General features: G+C 43.9%; 1 protein-coding gene across 13 annotated transcripts in view; it reads left to right on the plus strand.

Annotated features, from left to right (window-relative positions):
• LOC108660041 (collagen alpha chain CG42342) overlaps window positions 1-27,500 on the plus strand; it is a 77,266-nt gene that overhangs the window by 39,944 nt on the left and 9,822 nt on the right. For 10 of the 13 annotated variants that reach the window (XM_089256630.1, XM_089256637.1, XM_089256640.1 and 7 more), the window contains 7 exons: window positions 12,416-12,495; window positions 12,565-12,672; window positions 12,865-12,933; window positions 13,886-13,939; window positions 14,096-14,266; window positions 14,742-14,847; window positions 19,954-20,051. In XM_089256630.1, coding sequence (XP_089112756.1) covers window positions 12,416-12,495; window positions 12,565-12,672; window positions 12,865-12,933; window positions 13,886-13,939; window positions 14,096-14,266; window positions 14,742-14,847; window positions 19,954-20,051 — 686 coding nt within the window. The remainder of the gene's footprint in view (window positions 1-12,415; window positions 12,496-12,564; window positions 12,673-12,864; window positions 12,934-13,885; window positions 13,940-14,095; window positions 14,267-14,741; window positions 14,848-19,953; window positions 20,052-27,500) is intronic. The other 3 variants (XM_089256635.1, XM_089256636.1, XM_089256638.1) reach the window with 3 other exon arrangements.

The raw sequence follows: 27,500 nt of genomic DNA on the forward strand, positions 1-27,500 counted from the left end.
CACAAGCGGGTCACAGCTGTGGCAAACTTTGCAGTATAGTTTTTCGTTTGAATACCCTGTACTGATGTGATGGGTGGGCATGCAGTCTTGAAAGAGAATGCCCATCAAATATCTGTCTCATATTTGTAATCTACATAGAGATAGTCAAAGAGAGAGCGTGAGAGAAAAGGCTTCACTTCATTTAATTTCTGTCTCTCTTTTGCTGGGTAACTCGCAGTGCGGTATGCCACATTATGATTTTCTATTCTTTGCCCCTTTTTTTATGGCATCTATGCAGCTCTGGAGGCAGTGTCATAATGCGACTTGCACTTGGGGTCATAATGTGGCCGCGGGCGCCAAGGGCCGGGGCTCAGATTTATGGAAGCTGTTCATGGCTTTTCCCTGGCACAGCGTGCATAATTGGCAATGCGGCATCAGATTTATGCAGCTGCCGCGCGGTTGACCCTTGTGCGGTATCTGCGCATAATTAGCACATTGCCACTTGTGCCTAATGAGCCTGTTAGACACGTCATGCGGTCAGCGATGATTCCGTGTCCCGGGCCCACGCGCTCAATGCCAATAAATATTAGATATCATGTTCGTGTTCGTGTTCGTGTTTGTGCTTGAGCTTGTGTTCGTGCTTGTGTTCGTGCTTGTGTTCGTGCAGTGAACCCTTTTTGTGTAGTCCCGCCCCGCGGCGGTTCAACTGGCAATTCATGCTGTCCAAATTTGTATTTATTAGACATAGCGCCACGGGGCGTATGTGTAATATGCCATTATATGCATTCCACTCAGGCGAACGCTCAACATGACAGACTGCAGCTCGTCGGGCGGACTGCAGCTGAGCATCGTATAATACGTGGAGCCACTTGAAATCCACTGCCATTCGAGTGTGTGTGTGTGTGTGTGTGTGTGGGTCGATGCATTGCTGCTGCAATGAGCACTGTGTTTCAAGGGGGAACAGAGGACGTCCAGAGATTTGGCAACTGCAAATCCTTGGCCAGCAAACGGTTCCATTGAACCCACGAGCAAGAGCATTATCATATCTGGGAATGCGCAGACATGGCCAACGCGCGCAGCTGTCTGTGTTTCGCAGGAATCTAATAAAAATAATGAAGATGCAGAGCAACAATAACAATAGACAAGATGAGTGTGCCATAAAAAGAGAACAGCGCGACTCGATAAAGCCGAAGCAGAAGAAGAAGAAGAAGTATAAGGGAAAAAAAACTGGAGAAAAAAGCAGCTAAAATAATAGAAAGCTGCTGCGTCTGCTGCATATTTTGGCCCTTGAATAAATAGACTTTGCATACACGCAAGTAGAGTGTGTGTGAGTGTGTGAGAGTGTGTGTGTGTGTGTGTGTGCTTTATGTATTTATCATGGTACTGGCACTCAATTTATTTACAAAGCAGAACTTTCAGTCACTGCTCCAGAGTGGACCCAAACATGCCAAACAAAACCGAGGGGAAATCTGAAAAGAAAAAAAGCAGAATTTATTGCTACGAATTGTAGATACTCTGTGCAAGGCTTAAGCTTTAAAGTAATGTGATATAATATTATATATTAATATATTAATATATATATAAATATTATTTTTATCAATGCTTTTACTGCACTTTACCATAGTTTGACTGCCCTTCATTCTGTTCCATCCTAATTTGCTTTTGCTTCGAGTTTGCCCATTGCTCAGCCAAAAGTTTTGCCATGCATGTCAGCGAGGCGATGTCGACATTGCTCTGCTGCACTTGCTTCAGGCAGCTGCAATATTTATGCTTACAGTCTGCCAGGCAGTTACTGCAACTGGACACATAGACATGCACACACACACACATACATATACACACTCAATGAACAAATAACATGTCAAGTTTCATTACAGTTCGCCCACAATTTAAGGAACCCTCGCCTCCAGGCGGCATCCGTTGCTGTCCGATAAAACTAACTCTAGTTGCGACCCCAGCAGCAGCAGCAGCAGCAGCAGCAGCAGCAGCATCATGTTTATCAGTCAACCTGTGCCCGCTGGCCAATCGCAAATCGCCAATCGCCAATCGCCATCACCGACACTTGCAGCAGCAGCAGCAGCAGCAGCATCAGCAACTGTTCCGCTGTCCACATCTATATATGTCTCCCCACACTGACACGCTCTCCCTCTCTCTGCTGCTCACACTCTCGCTGTCTCGCAGTGTGTATGAAATGGCTGGCTATTTGAAATTTATGGGTGCTACATGATTTGTGCGATATGAACGTAAGCAGTTTTGCACTCACGTAGTGCCAGGCAGACAAAGAGTTGCTGCAGCAGCAGCAGCAGCAGCAGGAGTAGCAGAGCATGAGCTAAAGCTAGACCTGCAGTTGGAGCTGGGCGCTGGACAGCTTACTACTTGTCTGGCTGCCCTGTGCAGGCGCATTTGTCTGCTCGAAGCTATCTCCGATCATTTAATTGTAATTCGCGTCTGCATTGGCCCCAGCGACAGCCGCAGCCAGAGGAACAAAGCCCCTTTTATGTTTTAGTCGCTGCTCATTTGAATTTTTGCGACGTTGTTGTGCGAAAGGGGGACGGCGGCTGGGCGTGCAAAATCTCTCTCTGTCTGGCATATTGAAATTGGTGAATTTAATTCGCATGTTGTTTGCGTAACAGGCGGGCCATGTTGCTGGCTGCAGCTTAAATAATGCTCATTAAATTGCAGTAGACAGCTGGCCAGGATGTGGCAGGACGCGCACTTCAAGCTGCATGCCGCTGGGCACAGTCGCTATTCATCCGGGCATCAGCTGTTGCTCCAGCTCCGACTCCTGCCGACGCATTATGCGCGCAAGCGTAAAACTTTCAATTATTTAAATTATACCACATGAACAATGCCACAAAAGCGCTTGCCGCACATATGCCACAAGCAACACGCAGCAGCAGCAGCAGCAGCAGCAGCAACAGCTGCAGGCTGCCGTCTGGCTGCTTGTTCGCAATGTTGTCGTAGTTGTTGCTGTTGTTGCTGTTGTTGCTGTTGTTGTTGTTGTCGTCTGCCATGTTACGAAATTGCCGCAAGTTTAACGCTCATCGACACTGGCTGGCAATGCCAACGCAGTGCTTCCCATACACATTCCCCCCACTTAGCCGGCCGCCCAGCCTGAGCCCATTCTCAGCCCAGCATTGGTTCGGAATCAGCCCGGATACCCACATAATTCATTCATATCATCAGCGAAGCCGGCGGGAATGTCAGCCATTGGAAAGATGAGTGATGGCGCAGAATATCGCGCATATTGACGTCATTGTCATTGGCATTGTGTTAGTGTCACTCCGTGCTCATCTGAGGCTCAACGCGTTGGCCAACTGGCTCCCCATGGAGCCGCGTTGCTCATACGCAGCGTATAACGCGCTCTCACACAAGTTATTGCCAGTCGAAAGCCCGTTAAGTGTGAAGTGCTGAGGCGCTGTGAGTGAGTCTATGTGTGTGTGTGTGTGTGGGTGTGATTTCTGATGGCTGACAAGCATTCGAGTGCTTAGTTATCATACTGTGAATGTGTGCAGTGGAACGCCAGAGCGAATGAATAAACTAACTAAGCCAGGAGTGCATTCGCCCGTCAATGATGTGCTCAAGTACATATACATGTATATAGATATGTGTATACGGCAAATATAGCTTGAGATTGAGCTGCTTGCCTGCATTGCGAGATCCTGACAGTTGTTCGTCAATAGATGCTGCAAGCGCAGCCACAATTAAGCCATAACTCGCCGCTCATACGGTATATGCTGTATTGTGCAATTTGTGCTCGGTTACAAGCCATTACACTGCCCACTCATGCGAATGCTCTTGTGTATGTAAAGAAGGGAACGAAAAAAAGAAAAATGAAAGAGAGAAAAACGTATATAAAGGAGGCTTATGGGGCACACACGCAGAAATGCCACACACGAGAGTTAACAGTCGTCGGCTTGTCAACAAAAAAAAAGGCAGCGACGCGGCAGAGTTGGGAGTTGAGGCGTGGCCTGGGCTGAGGCTCTGCATTGCCATAGACACGAATGGCGACGTCACTCAGTCAGCCAGCGAGGCAGCCAGAGACCAATATATGAGCACACAGACAGAGCTATAGCTACATTTACAGCTCCATCTGCAGATGTATTCATATTATGTATGTATATGTGTATTTCCATTTATTGCTGCACTGCTCGCCCTCAGCTTGTTTCGCATTCGCATGAATTTACTTTGTATCACTTGTCACTTTTTTATTATGATTGCCCTTTGCTGTGATTTTTTATGGCTCATCCGCAAACCAGAATCCCTCGCAACGGCTGCTGCTGCTGCTGCTGCTGTTATTATTATTATTATTATATCATTCTTCATCAGCTTGATTTCCATTCATTGTTGTATTCATAAGGCGCACAAATATTTTTCATTATTTGTTTGCTGCTGTCGCAGCTGTTCAAGGGATTAATTTCTTGATTTACCCCAGCCTTGCATTTATGGCAATATAGATAGATTCACTGCAAGTGTATGCGTGAGTGTATCTGTGTGTGTGTGTGTGTGTATTGTACACACAGATACTCATCTTTAGTGCCATAGTAGGTGCTCAGCTCGCTTTGTTCTTTGCCGTGTGGATGTTGTCAATGACAACTGCTGGAGCCATCGTCAGCTCCGTCTCTGTTTCATTTCGACTTAACTGCGGTTTTTTAGCTTTATTTTATATTTTTTATATCTACTCACCCCCCCAGCTAGAATGCAATTGCGCGGAAACATATTGAAGGAGAGCGAGGCGACTTCGTTTCAGGGGCCCCGGGCCAGATATGGTAATGCCTGGTGAGCAGCCATCAGCGTCAGCGACACGTCTCCAAAAAGAACGTATTAAATTCCAGTTTACTTTCGGGCGTCAAATACTTTCCATTGTTAAATGTCTTCAATCTGTTACCTGGCTACCTAGCTACGTATTTATTTTCCCTTTCCCTTCTCTGTTCGCCTCTGTTTTCTTTGGGAATAATATTGTATTTTCCCTGCACTGTTATATATACACACATACATATTGTTGATGAAACTGTTTGGGATTATTCCCCTGTCGCCCTGTCGCCCTGTCGAGCTCTATTTTTCCAGTAGCTTATCAATTCAGCGCATTTAGCCATTACTCATTTGTTTTTCTTTAATTTCCATAGGATTAGCATTGGGTATTCCTTCTTTTTTGTTGTTTTTGTTTTCTTTTTTTTTTTTTTTTTCTATCAACGGAGATTTGCCGTCGCTAAATAAATAGTCCGCCGGATTTTGTTGCCGACAGTCCATGGAATATTGAAGTACTTTGCATTGTTATTGGCGCCCATCGGAAAAGAGCATTCTATCAACAATGGCACTTAGCGAGGGCGTGGCTCTGTTTAGGCACTCATATTTGTTGGAGTGACGTAAGCCGTGGTATTATACAGATACCGTAAATGAAAATGAAAATGAAAACGAAAACTTTGCAACAATCTTGGGCCGAGTATCGCAAAGGTTGGACTATCGGGCTGCCTGTGTGTCCGGGGTGTTTGGGTTCCTGGGTGCTTGGGTGCTTGGGTATATGGCTGGGTAAGCAGCCGCTTAAGCCTTTTGCCAATTACTTAAACATAAGCAATGTTGGGGGATTTACAAGTGTTTTTCCGGCAGCAAGTTTGGCTTTCTCTCCTTTTTATTTCCGTAGTCCCAGCTAAGGGACCAGGTCTTTCCGTTGATCGTTTGGGATTATTTGCTGCTTCTATTTTGTTCCTCCTTTTCTGCTTCTTCTTGCAGTTGGTGTTGACATAAACATTAACTTAAGTTTGCCAATGCTCGAATAAGCAACATTGTGTACATTAAAAAAAAACTTTGCTGTAAGCAAACAGAATGCGCTGCGCCCGACGCACGACGCTAGACGCCGAGAGGAGTTTCGTAAGTTGTGCATTTGCAGTGGGAAGTGTAAGCGGCTTTGCAGGTTGGCAGCTGCTAAGCTCCGAGTGATACGCTATAGCCGTTCCTTATCCTCGATGCCTGCGAATTTGATCGAATTACAATCAATGTTTGCTTTATGCGCAGCTCAAACTAATAAGCTTTGTTCCAATCTTGTTTTAGTTGGGCTTGCCATTGTTGTTGTTGTTGTTGCTGCTGTTGTTGTTGTCTGTCAAACTGTCAGTCATGGGAATTAAAACAAATTGGCTAAGAATAATTTAGCTGTCTGTGGCCAAAATGAATGACAGCCGCTGTCTATGCGCGCCGCGTGACTTTTGTGGCAGATTTTATTATCAGCTTAAACATTTCGCAATCAGAACTCCCATCGGCTGGCATATTAAAATCACATTACGCATCATAAAACGCATTCAAATATGAGATAAACATAAAAATATAAATATAAATACAAATACAAATATAAACAATAATTATGCGAACTGCTGGGAATTGAATAAATCCAGGCTGGAGCTGCAATAAATTATACAATTTGCATTTAAGATCATAAATCGAATAACAAATTAAATGCAAATTGCCAAACAAGCATTAAAACAAAAGCAAATGCGAGGCGAAAAAAAAAAATGGAAAATAATATAAAATCAAGCTGAAATAAAAAGGGAATGAAATGTCAAATAAATGTGAAGCTAATTTGTCAGTTTATCCATTGTCAAACCAACAAACCAACTGACAGACAGACAGACAGACAGACAGACAGTCGGACAGACTGACAGTGAACCACACGCATTTGACATCGATGTCGTTGCATGGCCCTTGATCCCTTTACCGCAGCTGAAGGGCGCTGGGCTGAGGGCGGGGGCTGTGGGCGACGGTCGTCAATCAACATGAAACGAATCGAGTCCGATGAATGCAGCACAAATTGCAATTAACCGATGTATTCTTTAAATGTTTGGCAATTACTCTTTATATTTATGGGCGAACCGCAAACATTTGTCAAACGACGCATGTTTACATGCTAGATGGCGTTGACCGCGGGGGAGGGCGGAGCGCGGTGTGGTGCATTAAATTAATTGCATGCCGCAGCAGCAAAACTGCGAAATTCCCTCATGTGTGGCGCCACCTGTTGATGCAGCACATCCGGAACTGTCCGACGCATCAAGAGCTGTTTCATTTCAAAAATCCATTTACTCAAGCTGTCAGCAAACACGCCCACAGCAGGCGGTACACAAAGCCAGACTCACACTCGCACACACACACACGCAATTATGTTGCATAAGCGAGAACCGCAGCCGTCTCCTGCTCGTGCTGCTGCTGCTGCAGCTGATTAGCACAGCGAATTTATGGCCATCATTTAATTAGGCAAGCGGCAAAGCTGAAAAGGCAACGGGCCTTTAATCGAACTGTTGCATGCAACAAACAGATTCGCTAATGCAACAGATTTGTCACTCATTTGCAGCCAGGCAACCTTCAGTAGACAACAAAGCCCGGCTTAAGCCCGAATGACAATGCAAACTTATAATGCGGCTCAACAGACTCTGCAACAATGGAGGCCCAAAAGCTGTTTATGCTAAGGCCAGGACAGCAACGTCCTTCTGGCCGACTCCTGCCCATAATTATCGCTGCCCACTCGAAGCAACAATGTTGCTTAGCTAAGACAGCATTGTAGCCAGGCCAATGCATTAATTGGATTCGTTGCCATCATCATGAGCAACAACTGCTTGCCACTGCCACAGGCAGCTCCAAGATGCATTTGTGTAAGCTGCAATTTGGCTATTACGTTAATTAAGTGCTGCTCAGATAGCCTTTTAATTAGCCAATAGACATGACACAGCTACAACTGCCAGCTGATTTATGGCCAATGCATTATCAGTGCCTGCCTGTGTGCCTATGTGTCTTAACAAGAGCTGCAAACGGGTTTTGCTCTCTCTCTCTCTCTCACTCTCTCTTGCATGTTTTTGTTTCATTTTTTTTGGTATTTATTTATTTTTAATGAGCTTCCATAAATCAGAGTGAAGCGAACCTTAACCTGTTCGGCCGGCTGTTGCAGGTTTTTACTGTATCATCCATCCAGCATATGCATAAACATAGATTTTTCCCGTTGTAACAGAGCTGGGTTCTTCTACATTACGTATACGCATAGCTGTCCCCACTATGTGCGTGAGTGCGTGTGCGTGTGTGTGTTTGTATTCTGACTGTGAAACAGTAGCAAAGGCAGCAGCAGCAGCAGCAACAACAACAACTTGAGACAGAGAACGTAACTGAATACCGTTGGCAAAAAGGGCGACAGACTTTATTCAGGCGAACGACAAGAATTATCTCTTGTAGCAAAGTATCGCATTTCGTGAATGCTGAGAGCGAGCGAGACAGCAGATGGCAGCGACAAGGGCAAAGTACAAGGACAAGGACAAGTTTCGGTGTTTGCATGGAGCGACAGCTGCAGCGGCGATGCTTTATTATAGACATTGTTGTTGCTCGAGGTGCTCCTGCTGCTCCTGCTCCTGCTGCTGCTACTGCTCATGCTGCTGCTGCTGCTGCTCCTGCTAGACGTACACAGGCAACTGCATTTATTGAAGATGGCAACAACTAACAAAAACAAGATTAAATCAAGTGTCCTTGCCGACTGACTGACAGACTGAGTGAGGAGTGGGTGAGTTCGACAGCGCGCAAAACAATTCAACTGAGCATATTCATATGCTTCAGCTTGACTTTGACTTTTTCGTTTTCATATTCTCCCAGTTGGGTGGCGGAGGATTCTCGTAGGATGCTCCGCCTTGGCAGCAAATGTCGCACGCGACACGGCACAAGCCAAAAGTTTGCCAGCGATGTTTGCGTTTCGAGTTAATTTTGCACGCAGACGTCCTTGACAGGATGTCGTATAGCCAGGCAAAAGTGCACACAGACAGCTGCTGCAGTCAGCTACTTAAGTATAAGTATATGTGTATGTGTGTGTGTGTGTGCAGCTGCTCTTTGGGGCAGGGGTAATGAAAATTTCGTAGAGCCAAGGTCTCAAACTCATTAAATAGATGCCAGCTAAGCCAAAGTTTTGCTTCACTGACTTTAAACTTATGGCGCATAAGTCAAGCAGCTGTGTAATTCACACACACACACACACTGGCACACACTTATTGAGCTACAGCAATCAAGCGGGCAAGTATAAACAACATGACTGCCAATCCAATCCGCAAAAGGCAACTGATACCCAGCCAAAAAGCAATCATCAACTCTAGACGCTGCCTCGTGATTTAACGCTTGACTGCATTGCACGACGTATGCGACACGATTGTTGACACACACACATACACACACACTTGGCTCAATTTGCTAGTATATCTTATCAGAGTTTATATACACATATACTCTTAGAGAAACAAAAATGAAAAGCATTTATGGGGAATACAAATATTCAACTACATTCAACTGTTTTGAGTATGTCTGCAAAATGTCCGCAAATGTCCTATGCGAGGTCAAAGGATCCGCAGGATGCGAGGTGTTGTTTACCATTAGCTAAACACTAAATTAGGCTTTCCTGCTCCGCTCTTTCCGCTGATCGCACGAGCGTCAATTGCCGCCACTCAACAGACGCACTTGCTCTCCCTCTCTCTCTGTCTCTATCTCCCCTCTCTCCCCCTCTCTCTCTCTCTCTCTTTGTCTAACTATCTGGCTGTGCGAGTGTTTGCCAGCTTGTTTAGCGCTTGTTTGTTGTACGTGTCGCGGCGGCGTTGTACGCACGTAAACGATTCCAAGTATTTATTACGCGCACAACTTGACATAATTCCTTTTTTCCGCTCTGGCAGTTGAGCCAAAGCTCAACCGAAAGCCGCCCCAGCCATAGGCAGCGCTCATAACGAGGGGAGCTCTGCCACTGCAGCAGCAACGGCAACGGCAACGGCTTTGGAGTAAATGCCACTTTAGTCTACTGGGCTGCTTGCTCTCGATTGGAGCGGGAAGTTGGGCTGAGCAGACGAGGAGAAGAGCTCGATATGGATTTATGGAAGTTGTGCGTGTGTATGCGACTTGCATTACGCGCTCATTGAGGGCGTTCAATTGCCATCAGCATCATCAGCATCATCATTATCAGCAACAACAGTGTTACACATTATCGTCATTATCTAGATTATTATCGAGCACAAGTGGGGCTCGAGCTCGAGTGGGAAAAGTGAAGCAAGTTTTGACTTAAGAACTTTATCTATGAGCCCACCAAGCATCACATTTGTCTCATTCTCTGGCCATGTCAATGGGATTTCTTAGCGCATTAGGCAGCAACAACAACAACAACAATTACAGCAAACAAACAACGTTAACAGGCTGCAAAACTGTTGGCCAAAATGACGGCAACCGTCGCCACCATCAACGCGAAAATAATACGAAAAAGAAAGAAAATATATACGAAAAGTGCGGCGTTAATGGCAACCCAACTGGGAAAGAGCGCAGCGCATGTGGAGGGCAAACGATATGATGATTATGATTATTATGTTGTTATTAGATTAAGCGTAATTTTAACTTTTTTTTTTTTTTTGTTTTCTTTGCGCTGCTGCTGCTGCTGCTGCTGCCCCATTTGCTTTTGTTCTGCTCACTTCCGCTGGCATTGTTAAGTCAAGCTCTTCTTCTTCTTCTTCTCTTGTTTTTGGCACTGCGGCACTTCCGTTTGGCTTTGGCTTACGACACGACACTTGACGCCCCAGTTGGCCATGTTAGCCAAGTTGCCTCAAGTGTACCCAGGCGCTGGCTAAGCTAAGCAACCAGGCAATGACCGTCCATTGTTTCAGGCTGTGCCTGCGTCTTGGCCACGCTTAATTGGTTCGCTTTTATTACTTGCCAAGTGCTGCCGCACAGTGTGCGCATAATTTCTATACGGCTTGGTACAGAGTAGAGCTTAAGTTTTTCCGACTTTATATAGATTAATGATAGGCTATGTACTACATAGACTAATGAGATTGTATTGAGACAGCTTCACACTCTATTCTTCTTTGGAATTGCTCTTGGGGTCAACTGATCAGCTCTCACCTTTTGGCAATAGATTGTTTTTAGCACCTACTTTGATAGCATTTCCTTCGAAGCTGGGCCTTTCAATTGCCTTTTGCTTTGGCTGCCCTCGGCCCAATGTGACGCAAGGCAAATGAAAATCTTTTTTTAATTAAATGAGCTGGCTGCATTTGAGGGGCGTTGCTCCGTTGCTCCGGAGTCATGCTGGCTGTTCAGTGTCTGCCTGTGGCTGCTCACATCGCACCTACATAGTCAGTCACACCCACCCACACAGACACACCCACACATACACAGACGTACACATTTAAACAGCGACGCGTGCCGGTACGCTTCGGTTCGGGCCTTTTTTTTCACTTTGGTAGTTTGTGGCGCCATTTTGGCGCGAAATGAATTTAAATTGTTTGCCGGCGTTTCCTGTATTAAAGGCAGCTTCCTTTGCCTTTGGAGTTTTTCTTTCGCTTTCTTTTTATTATTATTCACTTGCACCTTTTCGTATTCGGTTTTCGTTCACACTAAGAGTAGCTAGAAACGGAATTACTTAATTATAACAATTATTAAACAGCAGCCGAAAGGTCTGCCTTTTCTCAGATAGTCTTAGCAAAAAGAGAGAGAGAGAGAGAGAGAGAGAGAGGGAGAGAGAAAATACTGCGCGTGTTTCCTGTTGCTTTTGTTATTATTGTTTTCGTTTTGTGTTTTTTTTTTGCTGTGTTTTTTCGTCGCCTTTCTGGGCGCTTTTGTTATCATGTTTGTTGGCTGGCTGCTATTTTAATTAAATATTTTCACACCTACTTCATTTGCGCCTGGCTGGGACGCGACCAGACATTCATTTTATTGCCAGCATCTTGCTCTGGCCTTTATGTAGGTGTTAATTTCCTGTCTCCAGGCAACGGCAAAGGACAGTCGGCTTAAGCAGGGGCAGCGCAACAACAGCGTCAGCGAGTATCTTGAATGTCGGCTCTAATAAGAATAATTGCCAGTCGTAGCTATAAAGCACGTTGACTGAAATTTTATGCCCCGGAAAATTGCATGCGAAATAATTGAAAAGCATCGAGTCGAGTTTTTGTCCTGTTTTTTTATGTGAGGCAGCGCTGTTGCTCCTTGGTGCATCCTGCGGCACTTGCAACAGCAGCAGCAGCAGCAGCAGATAAAGTTTTCCACAGCGCTGAAATAATAGCAGCCAAAGTGGTTATAAATATTTTGTGCACAGTTTCTGTTTTGCCCTCTGGCCACTTTTGTCCTTCCGCTTGACGCTGCAGCGAAAGTCATTTTTCAGCTAAATGAATTTGCACAAGTTGCGGGCAAAATGCGCAGAGAAAAAAAAAAGAAGTGAACAGAAGCAAAAACTAACTGAAATGAAAAGAAATTTCAAGAGTGGCGACGCTCCTTGGCATTCGCCATGTCAGTGGACGGCAACTGCGGTCGCTGGCAAAGTCAGCAGCGTATCTAATGAGGCGGAATCGGTTGACCTTAAGACACTGGCTGACGTTGCCTTTTGCAGTTAACTGCAGCAAAAAGTCGAATATGAAAACTTTACCAATTCGCCACTGACGACGAAATTGCATTTCAATTGCAGGTCCACCCGGTCCACCTGGACCGCCCGGCAAGCGAGGGAAGCGCGGCAAGAAGGGCGACCCCGGCGAGAAGGGCGAGGCGGTAAGTGCTTAGTGGAGAGATCCGAATGGCAACAACTAACGGCAATGTGCTCAACTTGTTCTCTCCCAGGGTCTCAATGGCATCAGCGGCGAGAAGGGCGCGGCCGGCAAGCCCGGCGACAAGGGCCAAAAGGGCGATACCGGCCATCCGGGCGTCGACGTCTTCCAAACGGTGAAGGTAAGTGGAGAGCGCGGATGCACTCAAATCGGCTGCTGCTGCTGCTGCAAATCTGCATACGAGATTCGTTGCTCGAATTCCGAAAATGTTATATCAAAGGAATTGTGCTCTATTTTGATTTCTTCTTTGTTTCTACCGCAAATCTCTAACCAAAATGCTCTGCTCTGCTTTCTCTGCATTCGTTCTCTGCAGGGCCTCAAGAGATCGGTGACAACGCTGCATGGCGGCACCCTTGGCTATGCGGAAATTGTAGCTGTTAAGGTATTTCTCCGTCATAAATACGTTTCAACTGCCGTACACTAGATCTGACAACCGACTCCCTCCCGCACCCGCTCGTAATCCTAAACCTGCTGGCCTGGCCATGGCCATATCTCAGGGCAAACAGCAGTCGGACAGAGAGTTTGCAAATATTTACAACTTGTTGTCCACTGCACTTGTCTTTGTCCTTGTAGCCGTAGTCGTAGTCGTAGCCGTAGTTGTAGTAGTTGTTGTAGTTGTTGTTGTTTTAGTTTGTATACGTACTTGTTTATTATCCTGCTCATTGTTGTTCGTAATGCTTTTAACTTGACTCAGCTCTTCGGCTTAAACTGCACCATAAATTTGTAGCTACTTCTGCATAGTTTCTGCTTAGTCATTTTGTTGCATTGAAATACCAGACGGCCATCCTTTATGGCGTATCCCTTTGCTGTTTGAACTGTCGCAATGGCATTTTTATTGTTCTGCTCTCATGTCAGCTCTTGTTTGTTTTTATGCAAAGCTCTTTAATTTACATACTCGCCGTATTTCATGCCAGGCCACACTTTTGATTTCGAATGTAATTCATATAATTGTTATTACATTTTATTCCTGCATATTATTTCATTTAAATGCATTGTTTATGGCGTGCTGTCAAGTTGAGTCAACAGGCGATTTTTTCTTTGGTTTTTGTTTAATCGTTTAGAAATTTATTGAAACAAATATCTAAAAAAAATAATAGTAAAAAAAATAATATTAATTTTTATTAATTACATAATTTTATATTATCTACTTAATCTTCTTTTTGCTATTTGATTGACTTTAATTTTCCTTTTTAGTACAAATTTAATTTTGCCTTGCAGCAGCTAAGGTTTATATTTATTTATTTTCTCTATATTTTGATTAACCCATTTAACATATATTTTTATTTTATTTTCTAATACGTTGCGTTTAATTTAATGTGTGTGTGGTTTGTAAGGACTTGCAAGAAGCGGGCGTTAACGTCTCCGCTTCGACGGTCATACAGCTGAAGGTGAGTGCTGGGGTCCTTGGCTATTATCCTTTCAGTGTAATGCATGCCTCCCACTATGTGGTTTCCTCTCTGTTCAATGCACGTGCCTATCCATTTATGCGGAAGATCTGTCGTTGCCTGGACAAACTAATAAACGTATTTCTTTCAATCGACTAGGGTGAGCCGGGCGAGCCTGGTCCGCCGGGACCGCCGGGAGAGCCGGGCGTAGCGGGCGTGCCGGGCGAGCGTGGACCACCAGGCGAAACTGGACAGCAGGGACTACAGGGTGAGGCCGGACAGCCAGGCCCGATTGGACCGCCCGGTGTGCCTGGCGCACCTGGCATGAAGGTGAGTGATTCACACAAAACAAAAGCAAAGAGAGAGAGGAAGGGAGAGAGAGAATGAGAGAGGGAACGATAGGAATTCGAAACGATTCATAAGTAAAACAAAGATGTCACAGGGATTAATGCACTATTTGTATCTGTTGGATAAACATTGTGACGTTTTAAGTGAGTCGTCCTCACGTATCTGTGTGTGTGTGTGTGTGTATAAGTATTTGTGTGTGTGTGTCATTGTGCGCTGTCTGGCTTTGTTTTTCCGATTTGCCCATTGTCTTTTTCTCGGTTTTCCACATTATTTATCGTTTATTTATGTATTAAGCGCCCCTCCCTCAGTCTTTCTCTCTCTCTCTCTCTCCCTCACCCTTGTCACCTTTTATGGTGCCTCTTGCTTGCCATTTCCACTTAATTTTCCAACAGACAGACATCAATACAGATGCAGCCCTGTGACTCATTGATACGTTTGCTTCTCGTCTCGTTTGCAGGGCGACAAAGGCGATCGCGGTGATCGCGGACTCACCACAACCATCAAGGGTGACGAGTTCCCAACGGGCATCATCGAGGGTCCGCCGGGACCGCCCGGACCACCTGGTAAGTGCCAGAACAGGAGGGGCAGCTGCCCTTCGGTTCGAGAGCCACTTAACTCTCAGAGTTATAGATATACATGCACATACACATGGAGACTAGTCGTAAACTACGTTAAGCGCAGCTTATTGATGTTTGGGAATCGATCGATTCGATGGGTTTTTCAAGTGTTGCCACGCGGCTGCTGCCATTGGCTGGTTGCTCATCTGCGGGTTGTTTAATTTATTGCCAGCCGTCTATGGGAATAACATGTGTGTGTGTGTGTGTTGTTGCGGCCCCTGGCCCCAGCCTAATTGAGTCATTCACTAGCGCTGTCCCATTACAGCGCATTTTGGATTTTGATTTTGGGGTTTTCGGTGTGAAAAGCAGCTCGTTAAAATGTAAATCAAACACCAAAATGCACAGCTTCAAATGCGCTGCATGCATTTCCGCTCCTCGTTGTTTTTATAGACGCACAAATTTTTGAAATATTCTCGTTTCGTTTTTTTTTTTTCTCCTTTTTTTTTAGTTTTTAGTTTTTTTTTGTTATTTTCTTTTTTTGTTTTTCATCCACATTTGGAAATTTGTTTGCCTGCCGTATTTTGCGATAACATTTACGACCTTTGTGTTTTGTGTGTGCTGCCACATGCCGCACAGTTTTGACGTCGACGTCAATTAAATGCCCCACAATTCGTCGAGGCAACAGACGCCCCAACCGGTATACGGCCACACGCCTACACGCCCACACGCCCATACGCCCACAATAGTAGAATTTCCATTTGGTCTCGGCTTTTACGATCTGACCTAACATATTTCTGCACTTTATGCGATTTTAATAAACGAAAATAACCCAAGCGGGCGGCCGCACGAATAGTTGAAACGTTCCAAATCCAAATCCAAATTCGAATTCGAATCCGAGTCCGGCGTTTGTCATAAAAATTTGTAGACCCGGAGAGCTTGAAACACTTACCGCAGTCGTAAAAAAGCAACTTTATGTCATTTATGTTGCTTTTAGCGGCTCATTAGCATCGCTACTCGTTCCATGTGGCGTTCCGTTGCTCAAGGCACGCATCGCCGCAATGTGGCATGCAGCATCCAGCATGCAGCATGTAGCATGCAGCATGCTGCATGTGGCCAGAGTTCGTGTAATTACCTTTGCCCCGACTCGCTTGCTCTCTGACCAATTGTTTTATTAGGGGTCTTCAGTGCGCGCAGTAAGTAAACAATAGTCATGCATTAGACTGACTGCGCGGCCCCAGACAGACACACTCATGAGAGAGCCGCGTCGTAAATGTCAGCTAAGTGTGCGGCTATAAAGAAAATAAATTCCTGTTTTGATGAGCAAATAAAAAGCCAGCATTGGTAATCCTTTAAGAGCCCCATAGACCTTGAACATAGCAGCAGATCTATTCCAGCTTCGTTTAATATGCGTCTATGCAGTTCGGGTTGTTGAGCAAGTCATAGAGTCTGAAAGGTTTCTGAAACAGATTTATGAGGCACTTGGGAAAGAACTAGAAATATATTGTTATAGTGGATCAGAGTGTGTGTTTCAGGTGGATAATATTTACATGTTTACTAGTAAATACGTAATAAAAAAGTTGAACATATTAGAATGAAATATCTTAAGCAGAGCAAAAGTGTCGTAGGATTTGCCTAAAGGAAGTTAAGGAAGTAGTCAGGATGTTCCTTGTCTCTGTAGAAACATATTGTTAGAGTAGATCGGACTGTGTCTTTCAAATAGCAAATATGCAATAAGCAAGAGCAACAAAATATATTAAAATATATTAAGCAGAGCAAAAGTTTCGAAGGATTTGTCCTCAAGTCAGGATTTCCTTGCAAAAATATAGTCAGTCGAATATAGACAACTCTGTAGAAGCATACTGTTAGAGTAGATTAAAGTGTGTGCTTCAGGTAGATAATACAATGAAATACTTTAAATAGAGCCTCATTTTTTGGCAGATTCAAGTCAGGTTTTCCCTGGTCTCCTGCTCAGCTAACATATCAGCTTTTGCCTCAGCCTTAATTATTATCAATTAAAGTTTGTAAATGACATTGATAGCTGCTCCATTTGCGCATTGCCTTACGGGACTGGACAGCTTCCACTAGGCGCTTGAGGCGCTTAAGTATTCCATGGGCTCATCTAATGGTAGTTGCAGTAATGAAGCATAGATTAAATTTTCTCTCTCTCTCTCTCTCGAATACCCCTAAAGCGTGTGACCAGAGAGCATTTACTATCGATTCAGCGCTTGCAACGACCCGCAGCGTGCAGGCTCCCTCTTGCCTTATCAGAGCATCAACACGATGTTGTTGCTGTTGTTGTTGTTGTTGTTGCTGATGTTGTCACAGTTGTTCGCTGCAGTTGCGTTAATGTTGCGCGCATTGTTTTTCGGGATTTGTAGCTAGCTGAAAACAAGATCTGCTGCTGCGATAGCCAGAGCTGCCGACAGTCAAGGCAGCCACAGACCCTTGTGCATGGCCCACGCCCACCTCCCTGACCGGAGACAGTTCTATGAGCGCGCTGGGCTGTGCGTTGATGGACATGAAATTGCAATTTATTTTACGAAATCAGCGTCAGAATCGAGTCGCCAGTCGCTCATGGGACATGCGTCAGGGTCTGTTTCTGATGCTGGTTCTGGCTCTGGCTCTGGCTCTGCCTCTGCCTCTGCCTCTGTCTCTGCCTCTGCTTCTGTCTCTGCTTCTGGCTACGGCTTCAGTCATTTGGGCTTGATTTGAATAAATTGAATGTCATTTGTATTTGGAATTCTTTCAGCTGGTCGCCACGTCTGTCCGTCTGTGACTCTCTGATTTTCCCTGTTGACTGCTTATCTTATCGTTGTCGTAATTAGTTAAGCTGACTTGTGCTTTATGTGTGGGCAGGCACTGAGCTGGAGCTTAAGCTGTAGCTGTAGCTGTAGCTGTAGTTGTAGCTGGACCTGGGAGACGCTTCGACAATTTAATGTGTCATTTGTATTTTGCGTCTCCTGATGAGAGCAGGAAATGCTGGCAGCAGCTGCTCCAGTCCCAAATGTAATATCAAAATTTTCAATTTATTTGCTGATTTATTTGAATTCCATTCGAGTTTTCATTTTGATTGCATCTCATCCGGGCAGCTTTGCTCGGCCGGAGTCTGCTTTGCTTGGCCAGCGAAATTAAAACTTATCATTTGCACTTCATCTGCATTGGCTTTTTGCTGAAAAGGCCAACAGGGGAATAAAACAGCAAACAGAGCGAAAAATACCAAAATAAAATGGGAAACACAGAAGGCCAGAGCAACACAATCCAATATCCTGGACTCTATAAATCCACTTGAGGGCTCGTGGAGCTGGACCACGCTGTCGTCGGGCTGTTGGCAATAGTTTTGATTATGGCTGAAATTGTCGCCTAAAATGCTTAACGTTAAATTATGCCGCCATAAATACTTACCGAGTCCGAGACCGAGACCGTGACCAAAACAAAGAGGACCAGCAAAATATTCATTCTAAATAAACAACAGAGGGCAGAGGACCGAGGCAGCGGCAGAGGCAGCGACGGAGGCAGAGGCAGAGAAGCCATAAACCAAACGCCAGCCGGACTGTGGGCAGGCAAATTAATGCGCACTGACCAGGAGGCGAGAGTCCTGCCAACTCGACTCAACGACCCGGATCCCGCCCTAAAAGCAATTTTACGAACTTAATAAATTTTCTATATCTCTTCATGCAAACACACACACACATACACACACACGCACACACACAGAGGCATGTTTTGACAAGCCACACACAATTGGATCTATGATATGAATTCTGTATGCATGTAAATACAAACATATATATGTATGTGTGTTGGTGTGTGTGTCTATTTATTCGTCTGCCTATGTGTGTGTGTGGCCTGTATAAATGGTCACATTTAATGGCTTTAGTCAAAAAAGACTATTTCTCATTATTTTCACTAAACAGGTCGTCACGTCGCTGCACAGTGGAGCAAAGTGAGTGCTCAGCAGATAGATTTATGTGTAAATTTCTCACTGCGAAACCCTAATTGAATGACTATAACCGTCTGTCTGTCCAGCATTTCACTTGCAAAACGCCTATTGATTATTTTGCCATGGCGCAAATGTGACACAGAAATTGCAATTGCTGCTGCATAAATAAAAGCAGAGGTATCTGTGTGCGGCGGCAAATGGGTCAAGTTACTCGAAAGCCACACGCTTCATTAGCATAGCTCGAGCTGCTGTCAAACGAGCCACTGCTGGCTTTTGGGCAGTTTATTTTTTAGCAAATAAACAATTTGCATTTTCAACTTGAAACGAGAGCCATCCAAAGCAGCAGCAGCAGCAGCAGCTACGATAGTCGCTTATCGCAGTCGGCAGCAGGAGGAGCAGGAGTAGCAGCACAAATTGCTGACCGAAAACCCATCAAACGCTTGTTGACTGACAGATGAATGGTGACAGGCCATCGAGCGATGATAATAACGGGTGTAATTACAAAGCAGTGCCACAGCCCCGCCCACTATTTGCACCGCACTTGTCGCAGAGCGCGTGTCGGTGTCAATAAAGTTGTACACTTTAAGAAATATTTGCATAGATTAAATCAAATTGTTATATATGAGGATGTAGATGCATATCATAAGAAAACATGTGGGGAAAAGTAATAAAAATAAAATATATGCACTAACCATATCTTTTATGCGGGTATTCATGACGGCGTAATACACGTTTTCGATTGATTCATTCATTTTATGAATTTATTGATATATCAAATATCCAATAAAGTCTGTTAAATATATGCATATACATACATATAGGTTTCATTATCGGAATTTGTATCAAATTTTATTGACTCTAAAAATTGTGTAAAAAATAGAAATTTGTGATTTATCGGAGATAATTATAATAATAAAATAATAATAAAAACTAAAAAAATATCGCATAATTCTTATAAATTTATTCGAGTTGAAAATGAACAAAATTGAACAATTTAATAACTATTATTTTCTTAATTATTTATATATGTATATTTCCCTTTCATCAAACACATCCTGTAGCTCGACTATTTCTCCAAGTGTATGTGTATATTTATGTATGTTGCCTGAACTGTGTGCTGTTTGTGCTATTTGAAATGATTCGCTTTATATGCCAAATATTAACATTTACAGGCCCGCCCGGAGAGCGAGGAGAGCCCGGACAGATGGGACCCATCGGACCGGCCGGACCGCCGGGCGAGAAAGGACCACGCGGCAAGCGGGGCAAGCGGGTGAGTGCCACAGCAAACCGAATAACCAATGCGAAAACTCGCTTTGCAGTCAATTTTAATTAGAAAACAGCGTCGACTGCAAATTAAGTGCGAGTGCTCGAAAAAAAAAAACACAGTGAAAGATAATAATAGAAAATCATAATGAAGAAGAAAATTTATGAAAATGTAAATTGAAGTGTAAGTCTCTGTAAAAATGCGTGGAAGCGTAACGCTCATTTGCATACCCGTTGAATTAATCTGTAAATATTTTGTAAACACGTCGGCGAGTTACGCAACCTGTATATATGAATATATATATATGTATATGTACTTGGGGCGCATCCGTATCCTTTTGGCATGGCCGGGCACGCAGCGCCACCTGGCGGCTACCTTGCATGCTTAATATATGTACATAGCTAAATATACGGCTAGATCTATCTATCTAAAAGAGATATATGTATGCATCCTTGACTCTGTGATATGAGCATGTTGTCCCACGCCCCATCCCCCTTCAAGGAGCCACTCGCTCCACGCCCAACTAAAACTCATTACAGTTCCAGACGTGGGCCACCTAGATGAAGTGCGTTTGATTAGCCCCAGCAAGTATCTGCCAGTTAGGCGATTACGTCTCGGTGCCTCGCGGCGCCCGAAACTATGTCGCCGCACTTTGACGCCTCATCGGAATTGTCAAAAATGCGACGGCGCTTAAGTCAGCTGGTTAATTTATACGGCTCGGCGAGTATCTGGCGCATTTATCTAGGCATTTGCGCCGTGCGTGTATGGGCACGTCCTCTGGAATGTCAACAGTGCAAAGATACTTAACATTTTTATTGGCACTTGGTGAGTCCGGGCGGCAGCTGTTGCCGCCCCGTGACGTGCTGATGGATGCACGGAGAGCATCAACGGATTCTCATATTTTGCAAAGCATTGCTGCCGTATATAAATACACACGATGGATAACAGCCAGCTGGATTGAGTGTGCGAGTGAGTGAGAGAGCGAAAGAAAGAGGGGGAGAGCGTGAGAGGGAGTGGGTTGGGAAGCTGGCATGAATATGTATCTAGAACGTGTTTGTGTACGTTATGAAAAATGCATAAGCGCCGCTGGCAAAGGAAGAAGTGTCGAGAGGGGCGATAGGGGGAAGGGGGAACGATAGCATTTGCTGCTTCTACTTTAACCACTCGACGAGAATTTTTGCGCGTTTTGCCAATTTTCCTAAAAACAGTCTGATTATTGTATAACACACACGCACACACTCACACACACATCTATATATACTTAACACTCGCACACACATAGAGTGCGGCGCTGAGTGGCAAATTCATATAAGACGCCTTTGGCCAACTGCTGTTGGCCCAGTCATTGGTATGGCCATTGCTGTTGCTTTTACTGTTATTGTTGCTGTCGCTGTTGCTGTTGTTGTTGTTGCTGTTGTTGTTGTAATAACGCGTAATAACACAACAGCGGCAAAGAGCGTTCAAACAATGTTCCAATACAAGCAGCAGTCAAAGACCAAAAACAACATCAAGTGGCAGTGGCAACTGGCAACAACGTGCAGCTTGCTTTTTATGACTTTTGCGTCGATACGCCTTGGATTAGTCGAGAGCTGTTTAAGCAGTTGGTGCGGCTGAATGGAATGATTGATATAATTTAATGATTGATATAATCAATTCTGATTAGAGAGAAGAGCTGAGAAGAGAAATATTAAAGATGATCTTCTGTGCGAATTTCAGTTGATTTACCGGAAATTAGTCAATGAGTGACTAAATTTAGTTAGCATTCAGTCAGTCATTCAGCCTGCCTGGCTGTTATTAGTCAGTTATTATTCAGTCAGTCAGTTATTTAGTTAGTCATTCAGTCAGTATTTCAGTCAGCTTCTTAGTCAATCATTCAGTCTGGCACTCAGCCAGTCTTTCTCTCAGTCATTCAAACAGTTATTCATTCAGTCTGTCATTCATTTATTCAACCACTCATTCAATTAATTATTTAGTTTATCACTCAGTCAGTTTTTTAGTCTGTCATTCAATCAGTCATTAAGTCAGTCAGTCAGTTATTCAAGCAGTCATTCCTTCAGCTATTCAGCCTGTCCTTCAGTCGGTTACTCAGTCAGACATTCATTAAATTAATCATTCAATCAGTCATTCATCAAATTAATCATTCAATCAGTCATTTCTTCATTCATTCATTCAGTCATTCATTCAATCAATCACTGAGGCAGTCGTTCGTTTAGTCATTTAGTCTGTCATTCAGTCAGTTATTCAATCAATCATTCAGTCTGTAATTCAGTTAATTATTCAGTCAATCAATCAGTCGGCTACTTGGTCAGTCACTCATTCAGTCATTCATTAAGTTCATTCAATCAGTCATTCATTTTGTCACTCAGTCAGTCCTTCAGCCTGCTCCTCAGTCCGTTTCAATCCGTCTTTCAGTCGGTTAGTCAATTCAGTTAGTCATTCATTAAGTTAGTCATTCAATGACTCATTCAGTCAGTCAGTCATTCATTCATGGAATCTATCTCACATACTTCTAGACACATCTAACTTGGATTTTTGAATTACAAATACAGACAATTTTTACCTTTCTAGTTTGCCCCGCATTACTTACGTGGCTCCCCTCGTTGTTAGCTTCAGTTGCGTTTAATGCATGCCGCGCCTCCTGCCACAACATTTTCAATGCTATGCGCACTCGTGCCATGGTGCTCGAATGTGCCGATTACATCGCCCGACTCAGTGCTATTGCTGTTGTTGCTGTTGTTGCCCGCATTGGCAGTGCCCCGCGCCTACGCGGCAGCAACGTGATGTCAAAACAAATGAAAGTCATGAGAAACGGCAGGCAGTCGCAGCTCCCTGGCTGCCTTCAGCAAACAAACAAAACTTTTGGCAACAAACAAAAGTTTGGCTCCTTCCGCATGCCACCGCCCCCCCGAACCGCACAGATTCTCGGCCCAGGCCGTGCCACATCGAGGCAGTGTTCAGCATAAAAAATTATTTGCAACAATTGCCATCATCTTCGATGAACGCTGGGCTGGGTCCCAGCGCCGACTCCTGCTCCGACTCTGACTCTGACTCTGGCTTTGGCTTTGGCTCTAGCGAAACGTGACGGCTGCCGGCAGCTACGACAAGGCGGGGCGTCGATTTTTCAATTCGGCTATCAGCGGCTTTGATTTTCCGAGGAAAACCTTTCCGAGCCGTAACCCAGGCATTTCCATGAATGAAAATGGGAATGCGAATGCGAATGTGAATGTAAATGTCTCTGATGATGATGCGAAACGTTGAGAAATGATGCGCCTCGTGTGCCACATTTCGACTTTAACACATTCGCTTAGCAGCCAAATAGGAAAATTGTGTACAAGTTTTTCCTCTTTTTCTTTGCGTTTTCTTTTCGAATTTGGCGCATTGCCTGCATTAAGAACTCGTGTAATTAGTTCAGCAAGTCGTAAAAAATGCTCAAATTGTTTTGGAAAACATTTATCCGTCTAGCGCTATAGAGCCACGCCCCCAATGGCTTTGCATCTGGCAATAAGTCTATAGCCGCACAATGGCAACAATTTCGACGCGTTTTTATTTGCGTACGCTAACCGAGGGTATCTTAGCTCTATGCGGGCGTTAGCCACAAGAAAGTTCCACGTAGTAGAAGGGTATTGGGTCTTCGGCATGGCTAGCTGAGCCACAGCTTTATTATTGCCTTTTTTCTTGCCGCGTCTGTCGCGTCGGCTACGGCCATAAAAAACGCAATTGTAGGCATTATAAATTTGACATGTTATTTTCGTCGCCTCGTCAGAATGAAATGTTCGCATGAGAATGTTGCGTCATTTGCTGGGAGGGATGGCGAGGGGAAGGCGGGGAAGGGCGACGTTGGCTTAGCATATATATGAAATAAGCATATGAGCAGGAGGCGGGGCAGCAGGGCCCGGTTGCCCAAATGAGCTGCGATGTGATGGAATTATGCGCGGAGCAAACCTGAGCATTGCGACAGACATGTGCCCGTTGACATATAAGAAAACTCATTTATGATCTGCGGATGAGTTATTGATGTGTAAATTCAAATTAAATGCCATTCGAAACGAAAGAGAGATAAAAGAAGAAGAAGGAACTCTAGAAATTTTACCATCATATACATAATTTGCTTAAGTTTGTTCATTGTTTATGAGAGTCAATGATATTTGTTTATTGCTTTCTCTATAATATAATTGCCCAACTTGATGTAGTCTAACAACCTGACCTAGTCTTGTAAATATGCCTAGGCCTTTGAAAACTGACTGCATTTTATAGATTTACAGTTACTAAATTAAGTTTCTGTTGGCATTTCGTTCCCCTTTAATATATAACAAATTTATATTCTATATCAGCAGGCAATCTTTATGGGCAACAATACTCTCTTATCATATTTGACAGTTGGAATGCTTTGAATTTCATTGTAAATTGAAAGATTCATATGAAACAATTCATCAGCGCAAAGCTGGCTAATCATTTGGCTTTATTGCCCGATGTCGAGGCAATTGCGAATGGACTCTTCAGAATAAATTCGGCTTTGTTTGGGCGCTGGCAAATCTAATATACAATTTACGATCGGGCAACGTATTAAAAATTTAAATTAATTTCAAACTTTTTGACGAGTTTCGCTGCGAGCAGTGAGCGCAGCGACGGGGCGTATAATGAATATCCAATGACTGTCCAACTGTGGCTGAGGGAGGCGGCAGGCGGCGGGCGGAAGGCGGGCGGCAAATGCCGAGAGCTTTGCCATTTATTATGCGCACTGTTGTCGCTTTGGCTTTAGCTGTTTTAGATTTGCGTTGCCATTTTTTTAATAAAGTTGAAACAATATTTCACACACACACACACACACACACATGCACATTCACACACATATTTATTCTTAAACGGTGTTTCCTAGGCAGCTTCTGCCTCGAGCGCTGCGTCAAAAACTGTTCTTGTCAAATTTATGTTAATATATTTTACAATCGTCGCTTCACCCAGGCCCATCCCAAGCCCATGTCCATGTCACATCAGCGTGTGTGTGTGTGTGTGTGCGTTGTCTTTGGGAGTCTCAAAATCTGCATAAATTTTCTAGCTGCTCTAGTTGGCATTTCTTATCAGCGGCATTGGGCAAGTTTCCTGTTGGCGTCGCGTGTGTCTTGGGTAAATAGAGTCATAAAAATTGCCGCTGACGCTCGAACCAAAACAAAAACACAAACCTGAAGAGACATGAGCAAAAAAAGTGGAGAAGCAGAAGAAGAAGAAGGAGAAAACTTGCTGATACACGCTACAACGGCAAACAGCTACGGCTCAGTTGCCTGGGCAACATGAGCCGTGTCCTTTGGCCCTGGAGCTGCTGCTGCTGCTGCTGCTGGCCAGAAAGTCGCTCGCATGTGGCACACCGCTGACGACTCGAAGGCGACACTTTGCCACACACACACACACACACACACACATATACATATGTATGCACTGCCACACTTGTGCTCGCAAATCAAAGCCTTAAAGTTGCTTACGTGAAAAATCTAAACGACTCTGCGTGCGTCTTTGTTGCGTTGTTTATATGTGTGCGTGTGCGTGCGTGCGTGTGTGTGTTTTGTTATATCTTCATGTCTGCCACTCAAAGGGTTCACATACGCCATCGTCTGGCGTTTTTTCGCCGGCAATTCGTTTCGGGTGTTGGCTAAACGACGCAATAAGCTTAGCACTTTCAGGCAGGCAGCCCAACTGAATCACTGACTGAATTTTCATTGCTTCTGCTCGACTTGAGTTGAGTTGGGTTTTCGGTTTGGGCATGGGTATGGGTTCGGGTATGGGTTTATAGCTCGATTTGATAAGCCTCCGCAATGCTGTGTCAACTGCTATGTTGCTTATCGGGCATGTGTGTCTGTGTGTGTATGTGTGACGTCATTGTTCATTGAAAATTGCGCAGCATGCAAATTTATAAAGTTTTTGCCTTCTTTTCTATTTGCGCAATTTTCCATTTTGCCACCATGGCAATTATTTGTGGTCAGTGCTCATATGTCTCGCCATATTGAATATGAAGCCCAACGAAGTCGGTCAAGCATGCCATTCAAGGCACAGCAGGAGTGCGCGTGTGTGCGCGTGTGTGTGCGTGCGTGTGGCATGTAATGTTGCCCCTGGGGTGTGCGTAACTTTTATTTTATGGCCACTGATGATGAGGGCGCTGTGGGAGCAACAAAAACGATTGAATAAAGAAATCCAGGCGCACGCAACGCCCCGATGTATGCTGGCAAATAAAAATCTCAAGTTAGCGACACCAAATGAACGGCTCTGCCCACACACACACACCAGCACTCACACCAACACACACGACACGCACACCTACACAGAAAAGTCCTGGAAATTTATAGGCACGCGTTTGCCATTGATGTGGGGCTGTTTTCCATTGGGGCCTGCAGCCAGCCAACTGGCGTAATGTTACGTTACGCTATTCTAACGTACAGATACACCCCCGCTGCTTGCGAATGATTGCGGCGGCGAAAAGGCGAAATCTTTAGCAACGATTTCCCTAAATACTGCCAAATTTCCGGCATATTACAATATCAGGATAACAATAACAACAACAACAACAACAACAGCAGCAGCAGCACCGAATAACGGTAACAATGTTTGCAAGCGGCAAAATGAAATCACGCGAAATTTTTACATTGCGTCTTGACTGTTGCCTTGCGGCTGACTGCATCATACAATGGGCGGCATAGGCCAAAAACTGAGCAAAAAATGATCTTAAGAGAAAAATGCATATACGATTCAGTTATTTATTATATATAAAAAGTATATAGTATAGTGAATATGCTATTGATTCCATAGATGAGCAGCCAACCATATCATTTTGTCTTGAAATCAATTTCAAAATTGAAGCAATTATTTAAAATTTTTTTTTTTTTATTATTATATATTTTTTTTTAAATTCCTATTTAAAGTTAATGTAAAACATTTTTTTTTTTTTATAAAATTTTAACAAAAATATAAATATAAAAATATACATATATGTGTATGTAAAAAATGTTACGATCGAATTCTATTTTTTTTTTTATATTATTTTTATTGATTTTTTTTTTTTTTTGAATTTAACTTTATTTTTTTTTTTGCTATATTCTGAAGTCTGTCCATCCATTACAAATTCTATTATGCACAAATATGTTTTATTTTACATGTAAATCACTTTAATCTCATTTCCTCAGTAATATATTAAGTAAATTTTTCCCAATTTTTTTGCTAAGTTCAATGTGAATTACTTTAAGGTTTTATATTTAAAATTTAAGTTTTTATAAACTATATTAAGACGATTTGAGAGCTGCTTTGGCCAATCACAAAAACAAAAAGAAGAGAGACAGTAATTGATATTTGTAGTTGCTTACACAGAGCCTTAAAGCCCACAACTTAAATATTCTTGGTATTTGGCTCTTCGGTCCATTGTCGATGCGAAGCGGAACATATTACGCGTTTAATGTGGCCGCGCACTTGCCAAGA

The sequence above is a fragment of the Drosophila navojoa genome, chromosome 2 (assembly GCF_054131105.1).
Source record: "Drosophila navojoa isolate 15081-1374.11 chromosome 2, UAZ_NAV_1.0, whole genome shotgun sequence".
Classification (NCBI taxonomy): Eukaryota; Metazoa; Arthropoda; class Insecta; order Diptera; family Drosophilidae; genus Drosophila; species Drosophila navojoa.